At 41.8% G+C, this 17,770-nt stretch overlaps 1 protein-coding gene across 7 annotated transcripts in view; it reads left to right on the top strand.

The window, feature by feature from the left end:
• The window catches only part of LOC111843347 (protein arginine N-methyltransferase 8-B), a 44,595-nt gene that overhangs the window by 23,610 nt on the left and 3,215 nt on the right, over positions 1-17,770 (top strand). For all 7 annotated transcript variants that reach the window (XM_023810847.2, XM_023810845.2, XM_023810844.2 and 4 more), the window contains exons 5-8: positions 2,886-3,028; positions 3,429-3,516; positions 6,090-6,205; positions 13,558-13,708. In XM_023810847.2, coding sequence (XP_023666615.1) covers positions 2,886-3,028; positions 3,429-3,516; positions 6,090-6,205; positions 13,558-13,708 — 498 coding nt within the window. The remainder of the gene's footprint in view (positions 1-2,885; positions 3,029-3,428; positions 3,517-6,089; positions 6,206-13,557; positions 13,709-17,770) is intronic.

Below are 17,770 nucleotides of genomic sequence, written 5' to 3'. Positions count from 1 at the left end.
TTTTCTTTCTATGTAAAATTAAAACTAGTTGAATCAACATTTTTACCTATCATTGACTATGGTGATGTACTGTACATGCATGCATCTGCTCACTATCTACGCATGTTAGATAGTGTATATCATGGAGCACTGAGGTTTATTTCAAACAGCGGTTCTCTAACTCATCACTGTGTGCTTTATGCCAAAGTAAATTGGTCTTCATTACAAGCTCGTCGTCTCACTCACTGGCATATGTTCATTTATAAAGCCATTCTGGGTAAATTTCCTTCCTACTTCTCCTGACCTGGAAGCAAGGACATCATAATCTTCGCTCAATGGACTTTCTAAATCTGGTTGTTCCTAAAGTAAGAACTGAACTGGGAAAGAAAGCCTTCAGGTTTTCAGCACCTTACACATGGAACAGACTTCAAGCTGAACTCCGTCTGCACAACTTAATACTCCTGAAGGAATTTAAAACTCTTCTAAAGACTCTGGAGACTGTATGTAAATGTATATTCTGATTATGTTTTTGTAATATTATGTAAGACTCTGCACTAACACTGTGTTGCTGCTACCTTGGCCTACCGTTGTGCAGGACTCTCATACCCCTTGAAAAAGAGATCTGTGATCTCAATGGGACAAACATGGTTAAATAAAGGTTAAATAAAATAAAAATATATAAAAGGTGAACATCTCTCTGATCATTACATAGTTTAGTTCACCTGCCTTGTCACTTGTCAGTGAACAAATAGTGGTTTCTCTGTGGTGAGCGGTTGGATCAGCGATATTAAATTGGCCACTCGTCTGCCAGTTTTGGTCTTTAGTAAAATGTAGGTTACAAGGTTATTTATGTCTTGTTTCTAGGGGAATGAGTTGAATAGAGACTGCTTTCGGACATTTGCTTCTGACTATACATATGCATTGTCAGATACTTTCTACTGCTTGGTCATATCCAGGCTGAACAGTAACAGCATTGATGGAGGACCTTAAGGACTTCTGGGATATTCTTAGTAAACCCACACAGGTGACACTTTTCACATCCGGTCCTTAGTTGTTTGACCCTCACTTTTACACTGTTGCCATGCTTCGTGGTATTTCTAGTGGCTGTTACATAGAATCAGCAGCTGAATGTCTTCGTTTATTTGACTGATCCTATGATTGGTTATTCCTGATGATTCTGTAGGATGTTGATAGCTTCTTGCTTGGTCTGCTGCCAGTGGTGTGCCTAGCATACAGCTTTGTATGCCAGGGGTGTGTCCTGCTAAATTAATGCTAATCTGCAATCTTCAGTCTTCTGCACACTCATTTTCTGCCAAGTCTGGCTTCATTTTCTCTGGGATGGCCAATTAATCCCACAGTCATTCTTCCTCCAGCACCGAATATGCAAACAGATGGGTAAAGACTAGCACATCCACCTGTGCTGCACACCACCTGATTCGCTTCACTCAAATTTCCTGAAACATGCTTCGAGGAGAATGCTCCTTGTCTCTATTCCACTGCCCTGTAGGTGAGTTGCTGACAGTAGACAGCACTAGAAAGAGGTAGACATCCCCCCTCCCCGGTTGGTCTGCATTCTCCAGACTTCTCCATAGCAGGCAGCATAATGCAGAGATCGAGATGAGGTCCTTAGGAGATACCATGTTCTTTATTTTAGGGGATTGAATGATGACCACCAGGAAGAGCTATCACACGTGTCTGTCCTGTCTGTGGCAGTACCTTCTAGAGCTTAAAAATGTCACCTCAAATCTATTTTGTCTTGAAAGATTTTCATCATTATGAATAATTTTCACAGATAATAGTAGGGACTGACTGAAACCTTTGATGCAGTTCTAAAAAGATTTTTTTTACATTTAAATAGGATTTCTGCTAAGTTAAGCTGGTTCAGGATTATTATTGCTAAAGTAAGCTGAGTCCGTTACCCAGCAGATAGTGAACCATTAATATTCATTGCATTAAAATGCTTTGGTGCAAACATCTCCAAGTCTTACTGAATGGATCTTCCTTTTAATTATAATTATTAATTATCTTTACTCCAAAGATTTTTTCCCGCCGTTGGATGCCGTTCTCCCTTGACCATGTGCAGTAGAATGAAATTCAGGCATGTAAACCAGGAGTGGTACAGCTACAAGGAGGAACTAGCTGGTGTGACAATAGCATGTCACATTTTAATGCTACAGGCAATCTGCAAACCCACCTGATGCAGGTGTTACCTGTACAAATTTCTGGGCGAACTCAATTAACCTCAACCTTTAAAGTCCTCCAAAGCACATTTTGTGCTGTATGTTACATACAGTCATTGATTCCACTGAACTCTTTTGCCCTGTTTAAAATGTATCGGGTTTCATATGTCCTTGTTCATGAGCCTCTGCCCTCCAAACACCTGAGAGGGTTGGTAAATGTATCAGATTCAATCCAGCTGTTTTCAATACTCACATCAGTAAGATGGAGTAGACAAACCCAAAACGCATACATAGCACCGAGGTGACTGCCATGATGTGCTTTGCTAAGGCAGTTAGGTCCAGGGTACAAATAAATCTCAGCCATTCTTCAGTGACATGGTAGCCGTTCATGTAAGCTTAATAATAATGCTATGAAAAGGACTTATTGACTGAATATTGGCTTTTTGGATGTGGGGCCCTCACTCACAGCAGAGAAACCAAAGGACCTTTTACAGACATTGAATCAAAGCCATGTGAAGAGTCGCTATTAGCTGAGATGAGGACTCTCATACCCTGATGCGATTAACAAAAGGGTGTACAGTTGATGGAATTATGTCAACACAGTAGTTCTGCAACATGTTCACAGTTTTAACAAGTGGGAGAACATCATGCCAAACCCTTGGGGATGTTCTTCTGTAGCTCTGAACGATGGCTCCTCCACAGTTGTCCCCTCTGTATGTTCTGCAGTCATCACCATCTTCAAGGGCAAGGTGGAGGAGGTGGAGTTACCCGTGGAGAAGGTGGACATCATCATCTCTGAGTGGATGGGATACTGCCTCTTTTATGAGTCCATGCTCAACACTGTCATCTTCGCCAGGGACAAATGGCTGGTAGGGGGCAGCGTTGTGCAGATGCTCTATAGAGTGGTCTGAAGCTGTCCTAGAGAGTGCAAGTTGAGCTGCAAGGATGTCTACATATCTGTCTGTTGATCAGTTTGTGAAATAGTGGGTGATGGTATGTGTGTCTCAAAGAGCAGTTGAGAAACTATTGCATCATCATTTAGATTGTCATGTAGGAGTGTTTATGAGTAAATATATGAATTTTTCTGTGTTACTGGGTTGTGATTAACTGCATATGCATGCGTACATTGGCTAAGTGTTAAAAAAAAGGCAGGTTCGGGTAATGTGTGGGGTCTGCAGGATTTCAGTTGGTTCTTTCAGGTCCAGGAAGTGATATCATCCATCTGTGTGGTCTAAATTACAGTGCCTCTGTCTGATTTACCCCTGGCAGAAACCAGGCGGGCTTATATTTCCAGACCGTGCTTCTCTCTATGTGGTGGCCATTGAGGACCGACAGTACAAGGACTTCAAGATCCACTGTAAGTGCAACCAGTTCTAACTGGTTTTCTGCTCCCATCCCTGGACAGGACAGATGGGCCTTTCACGCACAAGAAACAGGAACACAGATGTATACGTTCTGTGACAGGTGTAAGTGACTAAAGGTAGCCAGTTAATCAAAATTACTGTAGGACAATCATTTCCATGGCAACCCTGTCAGAGTGTATTTACTGAGGGGTTCATAATTCCCACAATGTAATACCTCTGAAGGCCGGTTCTCTGGCACCTGACCCCAGTGTGATCTAGGGGCAGGATGGCCTACAGACTGAATCTCTGCAGTGAACCAGTGCCTATTTTGCCTCATATGGTAGTTTGACAGACTGCAGAGGCAGGTGGTAAATCCCCTACACCAGCTTTATATGCAAGCTTATTAAACTCCACATGATGCCCGAACTGGAGCCTGGAATACATACTTACAATTACATTCATTTGCTTAGCTTGCAGTATTATCCTGAGGGACTTACAATCTTATCCATTTATATAGCTGGATATTTCAGTGGAGCAATTCAGGTTAAGCACCTAGCTCAAGGGTACAGCAGCAGAGCCTCCCCTAGGACCCGGCATATAAAAAGCATAACTATGTCAACTGAGAACCTTTTTTCTCTGCTATGACACTGGACTCACCTAAACCACATTTGTTTGTGCTGTGTGATGAATAGCCTGCAAATATATGAATCCAGATGGGGTCAAGGAGAGATACATCCCCAGATGAGTGTGGTGCTTGACACGATGCTGCCTGCTGACTAAACACATGCACACATAACCATGCTACCCACCGAGGGGTGTCGCCATGTGCTAATGTTTTGGAGTGCTAATGTCAGAATGTGTTAACGTCATTAAGTGCTAATGTCCGGATGCACTAATGTCTGGGAGTGCTAATGTCAGGACGTGTTAACGTCAGCAAGTGCTAATGTACAGGTAACCAACATCAGGGAGTGTTAATGTCAGTATGTGCTAACGTCAGGGAGTGCTATTGTAAGGATGTGCTAATATCTGAGAGTGCCCATGTCAGGATGTGCTAACATTTGGGAGTGCTAATGTCAGGATGTGCTAATGTCTAGGAGTGCTAATGTCAGGCTGTGCTAATGTAAGGATGTGCTAACATCTGGAAGTGCTAGATTCAGGATGTGCTAAATTCTGGCAGTGCTAGCATCAGGATGTGCTAACATCAGGGATTGCTAATGTAAGGATGTGCTAACATCTGGGAGTGCTAATGTCAGAATTTGCTAACGTCTGGGTGTGCTAATGTCAGGATGTACTAACGTCTGGGAGTGCTAATGTCAGGATGTGCCAACGTCTGGAAGTGCTAATGTGAGAATGTGTTAACATCAGCAAGTACTAATGTCCGGATGTACTAATGTCTGGGAGTGCTAATGCCAGGATGTCCTAACATCTGGGAGTGCTAATGTCAGGACGTGTTAACGTCAGCAAGTGCTAATGTAAAGATGTGCAAATGTCTGGAGGTGCCAATGTCAGGGTGTGTTAACGTCAGTAAGTGCTAATGTCCGGAAGTACTAATGTCAGGATGTGCTAACGTCTGGGAGTGCTAATGTCAGGATGTTTTGACGTCAGCAAGTGCTAATGTACGGGTGTGCCAACATCAGGGACTGCTAATGTCCGGATGTGCTAACATCAGCAAGTGCTATTGTAAGGATGTGCTAATGTCTGAGAGTGCCAATCTCAGGATATGCTAACATCAGGTAGTGCTAATGTCAGGATGTGCTAATGTCTGGGAGTGCTAATGTCAGGACGTGTTAACGTCAGCAAGTGCTAATGTAAAGATGTGCAACTGTCTGGGAGTGCCAATGTCAGGATGTGTTAACGTAAGTAAGTGCTAATGTCCGGAAGTACTAATGTCTGGGAGTGCTGACGTCAGGATGTGCCAACGTCTGGAAGTGCTAATGTAAGGATGTGCTAATGTCTGGGAGTGCCAATCTCAGGATGTGCTAACATCGGGGAGTGCTAATGTCAGGATGTGCTAATGTCGAGGAGTGCTAATGTCAGGATTTGCTAATGTCTAGGAGTGCTAATGTCAGGTTGTGCTAATGTAAGGATGTGCTAACATCTGGGAGTGCTAGAGTCAGGATGTGCTAAATTCTGTCAGTGCTAGCATCAGGATGTGCTAACATCAGGGAGTGCTAATGTAAGGATGTGCTAACATCTGGGAGTGCTAATGTCAGGTCGTGTTAACATCAGCAAGTGCTAATGTAAGGATGTCCAAATGTCAGGATGTGCTAATGTTTGGGAGTGCTAATGTCAGGATGTGCTAACGTCTGGGTGTCTTAATGTCAGGATGTACTAACGTCAGGGAGTGCTAATGTAAGGATGTGCTAACATCTGGGAGTGCTAATGTCAGAATGTGCCTAATGTGTCAGCTCTGCCTAATGCCTACAGGTTAAGGTGTATGTCTGTCATAATGTCCCAAAAGTTCTGGCTCTGCAGGGACTGCTTCTTCAGACGATTTTTACCATTTTTACCATTGTTGTGATAGAGTCGAGATTCATTAAATCTGTAAGTAAATCACATTTGCATGTCTTTGTGTGTCTCTCCACAGGGTGGGAGAATGTGTATGGCTTTGACATGAGCTGCATCCGTAACATAGCCATAAAGGAGCCTTTAGTAGATGTCGTGGACCCCAAACAGGTGGTGACGAATTCCTGCCTGATAAAAGTAAGTCTCCTGATGTCCCAACATCTGTAAGCTGTGCAGTTACAGCACCAATCAAAAGAACTGTGCATTTGACAGAAATCATGCTTTTTTCATACAAAGCATAAGGAACACCAAAGTAGTGAGAAAATTGACTCATGGAGCTGCCATTTAACAAATTTCAGAAGGAAATCATCCAACATGAATTTCCGGCTCTTCAGTAGGAATTTCCAAAGATGTAGGGTTCTTGTGGATTGCTTTGCTTTGACTCTTCTGTTCTGTTTGTCCCACACAAGTACTATAGGATTAAGGTTTGGAGACTAAGCTGGCCAGTTCATCAGTTGTCCTTTGTTTTTCTTCTTCTTCCTGACTCCTTGGTCTATAAAACTAATTTCTATTTCAGGTAATAGACAACAGAATGCAGTGTAAAGCATTCATGAATATGGTGTCAAGTAGGGCTGGGTGATGAAACGATAACGATAACCATCACAATATATTATTCATCAATATCAATATAACAAATGCTCAATAAAAGTTGCATTTTGAGAGCCCTCTAGTGGCAAGATCCAATGTGTCACCAGTGACATATTTTGCATCACAGCGAAATGACGTCTTGTCAGGACCGGCTATTACGGTGGCCGATAAGGGCAAATCAAATTAACTTTTCAGAAAACAAAATTACAAAAGTCAAGACAAATTAACAAAGCCAAGCAAAAACGAACACACTTACAAGTGCCCAAACAAATTTACAAGCGCGGAAACAAATTTACAAGTTCCAAAATAAATATACATGCGACGAAACAAATTTACGAGATGAGAAACACTTTTACCAGTCCTCAAAACAAATTTACAAGTGGAGAATCATACGGAAAGGGTAGGTACGCGCTGCACAGGAAGTGCCTAATTATTGCTTGCCTTTTGTGTCAATCAAGCGGTTTCGCGAAGGGAAAGTTGATTTTATTGCCAATAAAATCCCTTTAACAATAAACTAAGCCACATTTTCCCAACCTAAGTGGTGCAGTCCTACCATATTTAAATTGCAAAAGTATATAGTAATTTTGGTGGCGCTACAATTGATAGGAGCAAAGTTATTGCATTTTATTTAATAATAATGATTTTTTTCACCAAACTATAAGTGTTGTAATATGACCATGATGACACCCTAGATGTGTGTAGTGATTTTGGTGGTAGTACAGTTGATAGGAGCAAAGTTATTGAATGTTATTCCTAATATAAATTCTTTAGAAATAGACGTAGGTACATTTCACCAAACTAAGGGGTGTAGTATGACCATGATAACATTCCAAAAGCCTTTAGTGATTTTGGTGGCTCTTCACTCTTTGGAAGCGAAGTTATTGACATTATCCGTTGTCGATTTGCACTTTGTAGACGGTCCCTAAGCTCTCCTCAGACAGCGGACTGCTCATAGGGAGCAATGTTATCCGTATTTCTGTAAATACATATTGTTTGGACGAAAATCCGGTTGTAGCTCATTGTCTACCTTACCACTGTTAAATAGACCCGTATATTGTATTGTAAGAACGTTTTGTTTAAGATTTATTGAGCCGCCAAGTTCGAATCTGCCAATATCGTTCCAACTTTACCGAACTATTGCAGTTGATCATTTAGCCGATGTACAGAATCTCTGGTTTAAGCTACTTCCAGGATTGGCGGGTAGGTGCCTCTCTACTGTATCTGAACGTCACCTGCCACTAGACCTGCCACGGGACCTGCCACTACCGGCAGGCACTGTTCCCGAACGGCTCCTGTCACTGTTTAGCGCCACTAGCGACAGCACAATCATTGCTTTTGATCATTTAGCCGATGTACAGAATCTCTGGTTTAGGCTACTTCCAGGAGTGGCGGGTAGGTGCCTCTCTGTTGTATCTGAACGGCACCTGCCACTAGACCTGCCACTACCGGCAGGCACTGTTCCCGAACGGCTCCTGTCACTATTTAGCGCCACTAGCGACAGTACAATCATTGTTTTCTCAAATATTATCTTAAAGAGATGTACAGTCAGCAACAATAATATAATTCGTAGTCATATAAAGATTAAACAAGTCCTCAATTTATTTCCGTATCCCAGTTTATCGTAAACGTGCACAGCATCTCGGGTTTACTTCCACGAGCGGCGGTGGCTGTCTCTGTACCCCGGCAGGCACTGTATTCGAACGGGACCTACCACTGTTAAGCGCCACTAGCGGCAGCTGCCACTAAGAACTGGCAGCTGCCAAGCTCCTTAGTGGCAGCTGCCGCTACCTGCCTTGGCGGGTGCCTGTGACGTCACTTCCTCCTGCCAGCTGCCGTTTCAAGACTGAACCCCCTTGTCACTACCGAAAATGTTACACCTACCGAAAATGTAACTTCCGCTACTACGCATGCGCACGCTAGCGACTTCTGGAAGGAGGCGTTCTATTTTTACGGCATCGCGTCACATTTCATCGTCTGTTGATTTTTGATAAGAATGTCGACAGCGAGAAGAAAGACAAGATTTAACCGGATAATGATGGAGTCCTTCGACTTTAAAAGATTTTATTCCGCATAGGCCTTTAATGCCCAACGTGCTTCAGAAGGAGCAACGTAAAATACAGGGTATGGCCATCAATTTTACAGTCAAAGGTGACATTACTTTAATGTTACCATTATGTACTACTCCCAGTTCGATGTGCTGTGAAGTTACTTAAACTAAGTCTGCTTTTTTTCTCCTTAGTCATTTCATTTCTTAATTGTATCAGTGTAATTACCACACACTCGTGTCAGTTATGGCAGTGTCTTGTGGTGCTAAATAAAGCTAATTATATTTGTTTCTGACAGACGACGGATTGTTTTTTCTTGGGCCAAACCGCACAACATAAACATTGTTTATGTTGTGCAAATAAAAGTTCTTAACTATTATTTTGGTGTGACTTTTTTTTTTTAGAAAATGCTGTACATATATCACAGCCCCTTGATAAGCAATATGGGTACACAAGATTGATATACACCCCAATTTTATTACGTTTTCTAAAGAAAAGGCATCTATTCAGCAATACCCTTGGGAAAAACCTTATGTAAGATTACTGTCAGGCACTACAAACAACGCGCACACAGATGCAAATATTACAATCGGCAAAGCAATATGGTTTAAATACCACACTAAAGTGACGGCTGAACTACAAATATAAACATCAATGACCCATTTCACAGTACGTGACCAATGAATGATGATACACGATGTCCAAGCCCTGAATCACGCAATCACGGTCTGCCGCAAAATGTGAATACATGCGCAGTATCGGGCCTGTGGAAGTGTACATTACGCATGCGTAATAAAGAAGTGCCAGAAAATGTGGTTTCGTGGACGCATGCGTGATGAATGTGCGCATGCGTAGTAGCGGAAGTTACATTTTCGGTAGGTGTAACATTTTCGGTAGTGACACCCCTCAGCAACTTCCCCCTCGCGAAACCGCTTGATTGACACAAAAGGCAAGCAATAATTAGGCACTTCCTGTGCAGCGCGTACCTACCCTTTCCGTATGATTCTCCACTTGTAAATTTGTTTTGAGGACTGGTAAAAGTGTTTCTCATCTCGTAAATTTGTTTCGTCGCATGTATATTTATTTTGGAACTTGTAAATTTGTTTCCGCGCTTGTAAATTTGTTTGGGCACTTGTAAGTGTGTTCGTTTTTGCTTGGCTTTGTTAATTTGTCTTGACTTTTGTAATTTTGTTTTCTGAAAAGTTAATTTGATTTGCCCTTATCGGCCACCGTAGGCAATGGACCACAAGCGCAGACACAGTTGCAAAAACACAAATGGGCGATTTATTGAACAAATAAGAGAATGCATTAGGATGCAATGCACTGTATTTGTATGTTTGTGTGTAGCTTCCGCAAAGGATGAAGGCTGTATGTATGTGTCTCTGGCATTCATAGAAGCCCAGCTGAAGATTTTCAAAGGAATGTGAAGCTAGAGGTGATGTGCAAAAAGCTTTGTTGAAATTTCAAAGACACTGATGTACACAGCACCAAACAAACAAAATATGCTGCAAAGTACTTTATGAATAAAATTGATCCTGACCCTGATCCTTCAGTATCTGATGTGGTCCATAGGTAACTTTTCAGCATGTTTTGGTGGTGAGATCTTCAGGTAGGAGAATTAGCATTCACCATCAGAAAAACTCTGTCTCTTCTGGGTCTCCCTGGAATAGTTTATTTTTTTCTTTACATAGTTATCTCTGGTAAGATGTATGCCCCCAAAATGGGTGAATTTCATGGAGGCCTGAGTTTAGATAGGACAGAGTCCTCTAGTAACAAACAGGAAGCAGGCTTGACCCCGCTGATGCATCACTGGCAGTAAATTGCCCTTCGTTGTCAGGGATACTGATTTTTTGCTTATATCAGTGACGAGTAGCTGACTGAAAGACGTGGACCCCTCAGCTATGAGTATACTGCTTGAATGATAATGTCTACAGGTTCCCAGATCTCTAGCATTTTATTTGAAGGCCACTGATGTCTGCCCTATATTGATAACAGGTTCTTGGTGTAGTTATTACATAATGTATCATTAACATAGAGTGAGATCAATGTCAAATTAACTCAGCTTTTTTGCATTTAAAGAGCTGAACGATTTAAAATAAGTATGTAAATCACGTCATATTATTAAACCTTCATTACAAGCAATGTAATTTTATGAAATTTACATTTACATATTTAGCAGACAGCTTTGTCCAAGTGACATACAAGCAAAGAAAATAACAACAAAAAATTTATTTTTGTATAGCGCATTATCACAACATTACATTGTCTCAAAGCGCTTTACAGCATCCCCACCCAAAGCCCCCAGTGAGTAAGCCATGGGCGACAGTGGCAAGGAAAAACTCCCTAGAAGGAAGAAACCTTGGGAGGGACCAGACTCAAAGGGGGAGCCCATCCTCCAGGGGCCAGCAGGGAGAGTCAAATACAGTTAAGTCTGAGAAACAAACGGTGAGCAGGGGGAGATGGCAAGCCAGTGCCAACGCTCCCTCCAATCGCCAGGCAACCAGAAGGCAGGGAGCGGGTCATACAAGGAAGACGACACAGGCAGAACGGCGAGCTGGATGCACGGACATCGGCGAGCTGGATGCACGGACGTCATTGCTAGAGGCTGGACATCTTGATAGATTGAGGTCTCCCGGCAGCACCCCCCAGGAGAAGTAGGGGGGAAAAAAATGCAATTAGTCAAAGTAAGGGAGACTATAAGCAGTGCTAAAAGGTAGATGAGTGCAATATGAAGTGCAATGCTCCGGCAGATATGGCTATGGCAGCATAAGTAAGAGGGAGAGGCAGGTGGGAATGCAGGTATGGGGAGTCCCTGAAATGTCAGCACTCCAATCCCACAAGCAATTGTGAAGCTAGAGTGACAGCATTGTCAATTCAGTTTATCCGAAGCACATTGCAAACATTCATGCTGTCAAGGTGTTGACTAGGCATTTCTTGAAGCTGGAGAGAACATGTGTTGACTAAATGTGGTTCGGCAGTTCATTCCACCACTGGGGAACCAAGTGTCTGGACTGACACTTCTTACATGGTGGAGAAGGTGGGTAAGATGGGATAGAGGTCTTGAGGAGACTTTTGATGGAGATGTGTACCTGTCCAATAATGGATCTGAAGGCCAGCATCAAGGACTAGAACTTAATGTAAGTGCCAGTAGGGAGCCAATGAAGAGAGGCAAGGAGGGTTGTGACATGAGAACATTTAGACTGAATTAATATTAAATGTGCTGTTCAATTTGGAGTAATCTGTAATGGTCTGACAGCACAAGCTGGTATTTTGAATTGAACATACTCAGTGACCTTGAATGGAGCAGAAAATGGAAGGATGGATGGACGGACAGACGGACGGAACTTAACAATAGGTCTGTCACTCTTCCTTTATCTAAGCAGCACAGACCTGCTTTATCCCCTTAACAATTAGTTACAGGTGTAGAGGTACTTGTCTCCCAAGCTCGCTGCTCGGAGAATAACCACATCATGCCTGTGTTTCACAATGTGCTTTAATAAATTAATATTTCTATATTCCGTATTGCCCTGTGTATGTATAGACGGTGTGGCTCATAGTAACCCAGCACTAAACAAACAACTGATATATAATTAAATCTGGATATACTATCCCAGCGTTGTCACTAATTACACTCTGTACATTGTAGGGCTCCCTTTGGTAACCCAAAAGGAAATGACAGTCATTCCTGTGAAATTCTTCTTCTAGAATTCAGCCAATCTCAGACTTGCTTTGACAGGACAGCTCAGCTGACAGAGTATTGCAGCCAACCCCTTCTGTCTGTGTGAAATAAATTAAGAACATAAGAACTATACAAACGAGAGGAGGCCATTCGGCCCATCGAGCTCGCTTGGGGAGAACTTAACTAATAGCTCAGAGTTGTTAAAATCTTATCTAGCTCTGATTTAAAGGAACCCAAGGATTCAGCTTGCACTACGTTATCAGGAAGACTATTCCAAACTCTGACTACACGCTGTGTAAAGAAGTGCTTCCTTAAATCCAGTTTGAAATGTTCTCCCGCTAATTTCCACCTATGGCCACGAGTTCTTGTATTTGAACTAATGCTGAAGTAACTATTTGGTTGAACAGCATCCAAACCTGTTAGAATCTTATAGACCTGGATCATGTCCCCCCTCAGTCTCCTTTGCTTGAGGCTGAACAGATTTAGCTCAACTAACCTTTCCTCGTATGACATTCCTCCAGCAATCATTCTTGTGGCCCTACGCTGCACATTTTCTAAGGCCGCAATGTCCTTTTTAAGATATGGTGACCAAACCTGCACACAATATTCTAGGTGAGGTCTCACCAAGGAATTGTATAATCTTAGCATTACCTCCCTTGACTTAAACTCCACACACCTGGAGATATACCCCAACATCCTATTGGCCTTTTTTATTGCTTCCCCGCACTGGCGAGAATGAGACATGGAAGCATCAACATACAAGCACACACAGAGATTCACAAACACCAGAGATTAAAAACTCTTTTGCGTCACATGAATGATAGTCATGTCTGGAACTGAATTCACACACGTCACCAGAACATATACTGTACCTTACAACCAGTGTGGTTATTTCATTTTGAAGGATAACAGCAGGTATTGTAGTCCATCACTGCCTTGTCAAATCACATTATAAAAAAGGACCATTTATAAATTGACAGCATCCAGACCAATGTTTAGGCACAAGTGGCTGTGTCTTGCAATTAGAAGCAGTGTTGTGTCACCCCTTTTACTCACCCTATTTTCAACCGGAATATGCAGCATCATTTTTATAGTGTGGTCCTAAAGGCTGTGGTGGAGGTTAATGTTAAGCTGGGTCAAAGTTGGACAGATATTTGATAGTTGTTGTTCCCACACAGGAAGTGGACATCTACACGGTTAAGGCTGAGGACCTGTCCTTCACCTCAGCCTTTTGCCTCCAAATCCAGCGTAATGATTACATCCATGCCCTGGTCACCTACTTCAACATCGAGTTCACCAAATGTCATAAGAAGACTGGCTTCTCCACAGGTAGGGTTTCTTCTGTGGTACAATACATCTGATTGGAACCTCTAAGCATCCAAAGTTCTTTCTTAATGTGATCTGTAGCATAATAACGTAATAAAAACTAAAGGGTATTTCATTACGTAAGGGTTGTGCAACAAGCTGCATGGGTATGACAGGCAAGGATTCCAACTTCGTATACATTACTTCAGCAAACAGAAGATCTGTACTGTGAGACTGGATGGAATCTGGTTCCTTCAAGACTACCAGTGAATAAAGGACTGATGAAAGAGTGTGTAAGCAGGGAAATGCAAAGAGATGTGAAAATCAGGCAGCTGTGAGCTGCAGGCAGCAGTTTCTGAGACCCAGCTGAGTGGGGAGAGCCAGGCGCTGGACCAATCCTTGGGGCAGAGCATCAGAGGACCTTCTGTGTGAGACAGGCTTTCAAAATGACAAAGGAGAGGATTTATGGGTTATGTGCAGAATCATGGGTGACCACAGAGAATATTCATTGAGTGTCAGGACTGCCATCTTTTCACCGCCCAGGGTACAGTTTACACCTGCACTATCCAAAAATAAATCAGGTCCAACCCCTGGTGTGTGGGGTAACTGAAATGTAGACAATAGCCATTGGGGAATGGGATTGGTGCATTGTCCATACACTGATACCTGTTATTATAAAGTCCATTTTTTTTTACAATCAACAAAACAAACCACAATCCTGCAGCTGTGGAGCTGAATGATTTGCTGTAAGATTTACCCCATGCCTGTATCTCTTAGTGGTTGGAGACGTCCTTCAGCTGGTGGTGACTGACAGGTGGCTCATGGGGCTTGCGGCCAGCGAAACAGACACTCGAAAAGCTGTTATTTCTTGTAAAGAGTTACATAGTGCCACACCTGTGCAATGACAGCTTGCACCACTTGGGTAAACCCAGGACGGTCTAGCAGTATGAACAGATGCTTCAGGAGCTGTGCTGTTATATGACTTTAAAATCAGAGAGACAAGTCAAAAAATGACTCATGCGTCAGAAAATCACACATCCAAGTCTTTGGAAACCATTCAAACCAGAGCAAAATAGTATTTTTTTTCATGTCTAGCCAAATATGTTTGGCTAGACAGAGCCTGTGGGAACTGAGATTAGTTATAAGATATATACTGTAAATATTGTTCAGATATCATTGACTGACCTGTCAGGAAACAATGGGATTTTGATGTAGGCAGTTAACAGGCCAGGGGTGCATTTCCTGAAACCTTTTAAGCAACATTGTTAAAGTTAAGCTAAGTTGATTCTTAATGGTCCGACGTGTTTCCCGTGTTCTTAGTTAAGTATATCTTCTATAAGATATTATTTTGTAAGGCTGGTCTGAGTCGCTCTTTGCTGTCTCTTATTGCTGTTGTCGGCTCATACTGCTCATTTAAAATAAGACTAACATAGTTAAGGGAACAGATTTATAACCAAACATCACTTAACTAAAAAATAACTGATCGACACAATAAAATTATTTTGTCTGATACATTACTGCAATCTTTGTTAGGTTTAGTCCTTGTGCTCTGAATGTGCAGCAAATTGCCCTTAGTAATGCACGGATTTATAATGAAAGATAAGGAACGCGGTGTTGATTACTTATTTCTTTATTAATTGAGAAGGAAATTGGGGTGGATGTGTTCCCCCTATTTCTGATGCCCCAGGACTGCACAAACCACTCTAAATGTGCCAAAGTCACAAAGTCTTAAGGTTGATAGGAGTTGGCACTGTGGGTTCATTTACATGTCAGTCTACTATATTTTCTCTAAAAAAACACCCTGGAATAGTCTTTAGTAGTCAGTACTGAAGCACACAGGACATTCTCTTATGTTAAGACAGTAATGCAACTTTTCTTTCAGCTATTATGCCATTGTCCCTATATCAATGACATGCACAGACCGGTGCACACAGAATTTTTATAGAACTAATAAAAATAAAATGGTGATATTACAATATGGGGAGACGGGTTTGTGCACCCAGTTGGCGAACATCATATTTAGGATTAGATTATTCAAGTTGTTCATTTTGTATTTTATTTTTAGGTTTTCATAATTTCTGATTAATGCAATATTATGAAGGATTCGTGCAGTGTCATTTATAAAGAACACCACTTACTCTCATGCGGCAGTCAAGCAGTTGTTGCATGGCGGGAATAATCAATTCTCGAGTATCACATCCCAATCTGCTTCACCTGTTCTCCCCTTCTGTTTCCCCTCGGGTGTCGTGTTATGGCTTTTTCCTTCCCTGCCAGATCAGAAGTCAGAAGCCACTCATGTAGATCCAAATTCAGTTTTTATTGCAATGATGAGGTTACAACCAAGTGTGTCCAATGCTGTTTTACACCAATTTTTATACATTTTCTTATCATTTAACAATATCTGGTCACTTAAACATCATCATCATCATTCCTTCAACCATTCATAATCATTGTTTTCTCTCTTGATCCACAGCCCTAGGTGATAAGCTTGTTAGTAATTTCTTTTACTTTTTGGTCCCTCGGCCAAACATAATTGTGGCGCGACCACTTTTTTTGAAAATACTCAGCCGTGAACTTTAGGCGAACTCAGGCCAATCCCTTCCCTTCAGTAGCTAACTAAAGGGTTGATACTACATTTGTCTTTCAACATAGTGATAAGATATAACACTAATGAAGATGGATATTCATACATTCAGGGCTAACATAAAGTAGCTAACTGAAACTTTGAGGCTAACATAAGGTGCAAATGCATACTCAATTGATTACATTGTGTTGATTACATTATGATGATTACATTGTAATGATTACATCATGAGTATTTGGTATGCTTTTTAATAATATCATAATAATTATGTTCTATGTTTTATAGTGCTAAATAATATTCCACAGTCGCCTCAAACATGCCCTGCCCAATGCTTGTAAGCCTTACCTCTCATTCCAGCCCCCAAGTGTATTGATCCCAGCTGGGTCTTGTTAGCCCTAATTAGAGATAGTATTTAAGTTCCTCATAGCTATGTAGTCCTTAGTTCTGTCATTGTCTTGCTGTCCCTGGTTTTGCTCTTGCCTGAACTACTCAATAAACACCCCAATCCTGGGGTTTCTTAGCATCAGCCTGCATTCTGGGTCATGCTTTATCCCGCTGTCGTTACATCGAGCCATCGATGTCAACCAATCAAGTGTTCCGGTGCCTATGAAGGTCACTGTTAGGAAGCTCCTTCTTAAGCAATCTCTTAAGAGATTGCTAGGAAAACAGACCTAGAAATACCTTTCGTAAGACATTTCTTTAGAGACTCTAAGTGTCATCGTTATTGGAAAACGCACCCCATGTCTTTTAGTGATTCCAGAGTACATAAAAATTATAATGCTTTTCTGTCTCATATTGCCTTAGAAACATTTTGGGGCAAAAGTCTAACATTCGTTTTTTTTTTTAACCTTTGCTCCTGGTGCCTGTACCAAAATGCAGGGATAAGATTAGGCATTTTCCCAGGAATTAGACCCCAGCACATCTAGATGCCCTTATGTGGTGTATTTTCCTGCTGGAGACCACCAAGGAGGACATGTTGCAGAAGCCGAGGGCTGACTTTGCCTCCTCCCCCATTTTTTTTCTGGGATACTGACATCACCAAGTTAGATGCAGGCAAGAAATAAGAGATTATAGGTCAGTCCCTCTGTGACTTCATTGAACAGCACACATGGAAGTGTTTAATACCAAAGCCTCTGCAACCATATGCCTTTACTTAGAGAACCTGAAGCTAAAGACAATCATTCTGTCCAGGGCTTTGAGGAGAGCTCACAGTTTTATAATTGAAGGCGGATACTGTAATAGTAAAGGGAGACATCAGCAGAGTACAAGTTATAGGAGGTACCACAGCTGTACAAGTTATGGGAAGTACCAGAACTGTAAAAGCAGGGGTGTGCTATTCGATTATATTAGATTGTGAACAATTAAAATGTCTCCACAATGCAATTCTATGGCTCATATCTGCATCTTTGTCTTGTCAGCCAAATCCATTTCATCACACTAATAAACCAGTAACAGCAAACAGTAGGTAGTGGCTTGGAATTCTTCCTCTCTCCCTTTCATGC

Source organism: Paramormyrops kingsleyae, chromosome 3, assembly GCF_048594095.1.
Source record: "Paramormyrops kingsleyae isolate MSU_618 chromosome 3, PKINGS_0.4, whole genome shotgun sequence".
Taxonomy (NCBI): domain Eukaryota; kingdom Metazoa; phylum Chordata; class Actinopteri; order Osteoglossiformes; family Mormyridae; genus Paramormyrops; species Paramormyrops kingsleyae.
This window is presented reverse-complemented; position numbering and strand designations above follow the sequence as displayed.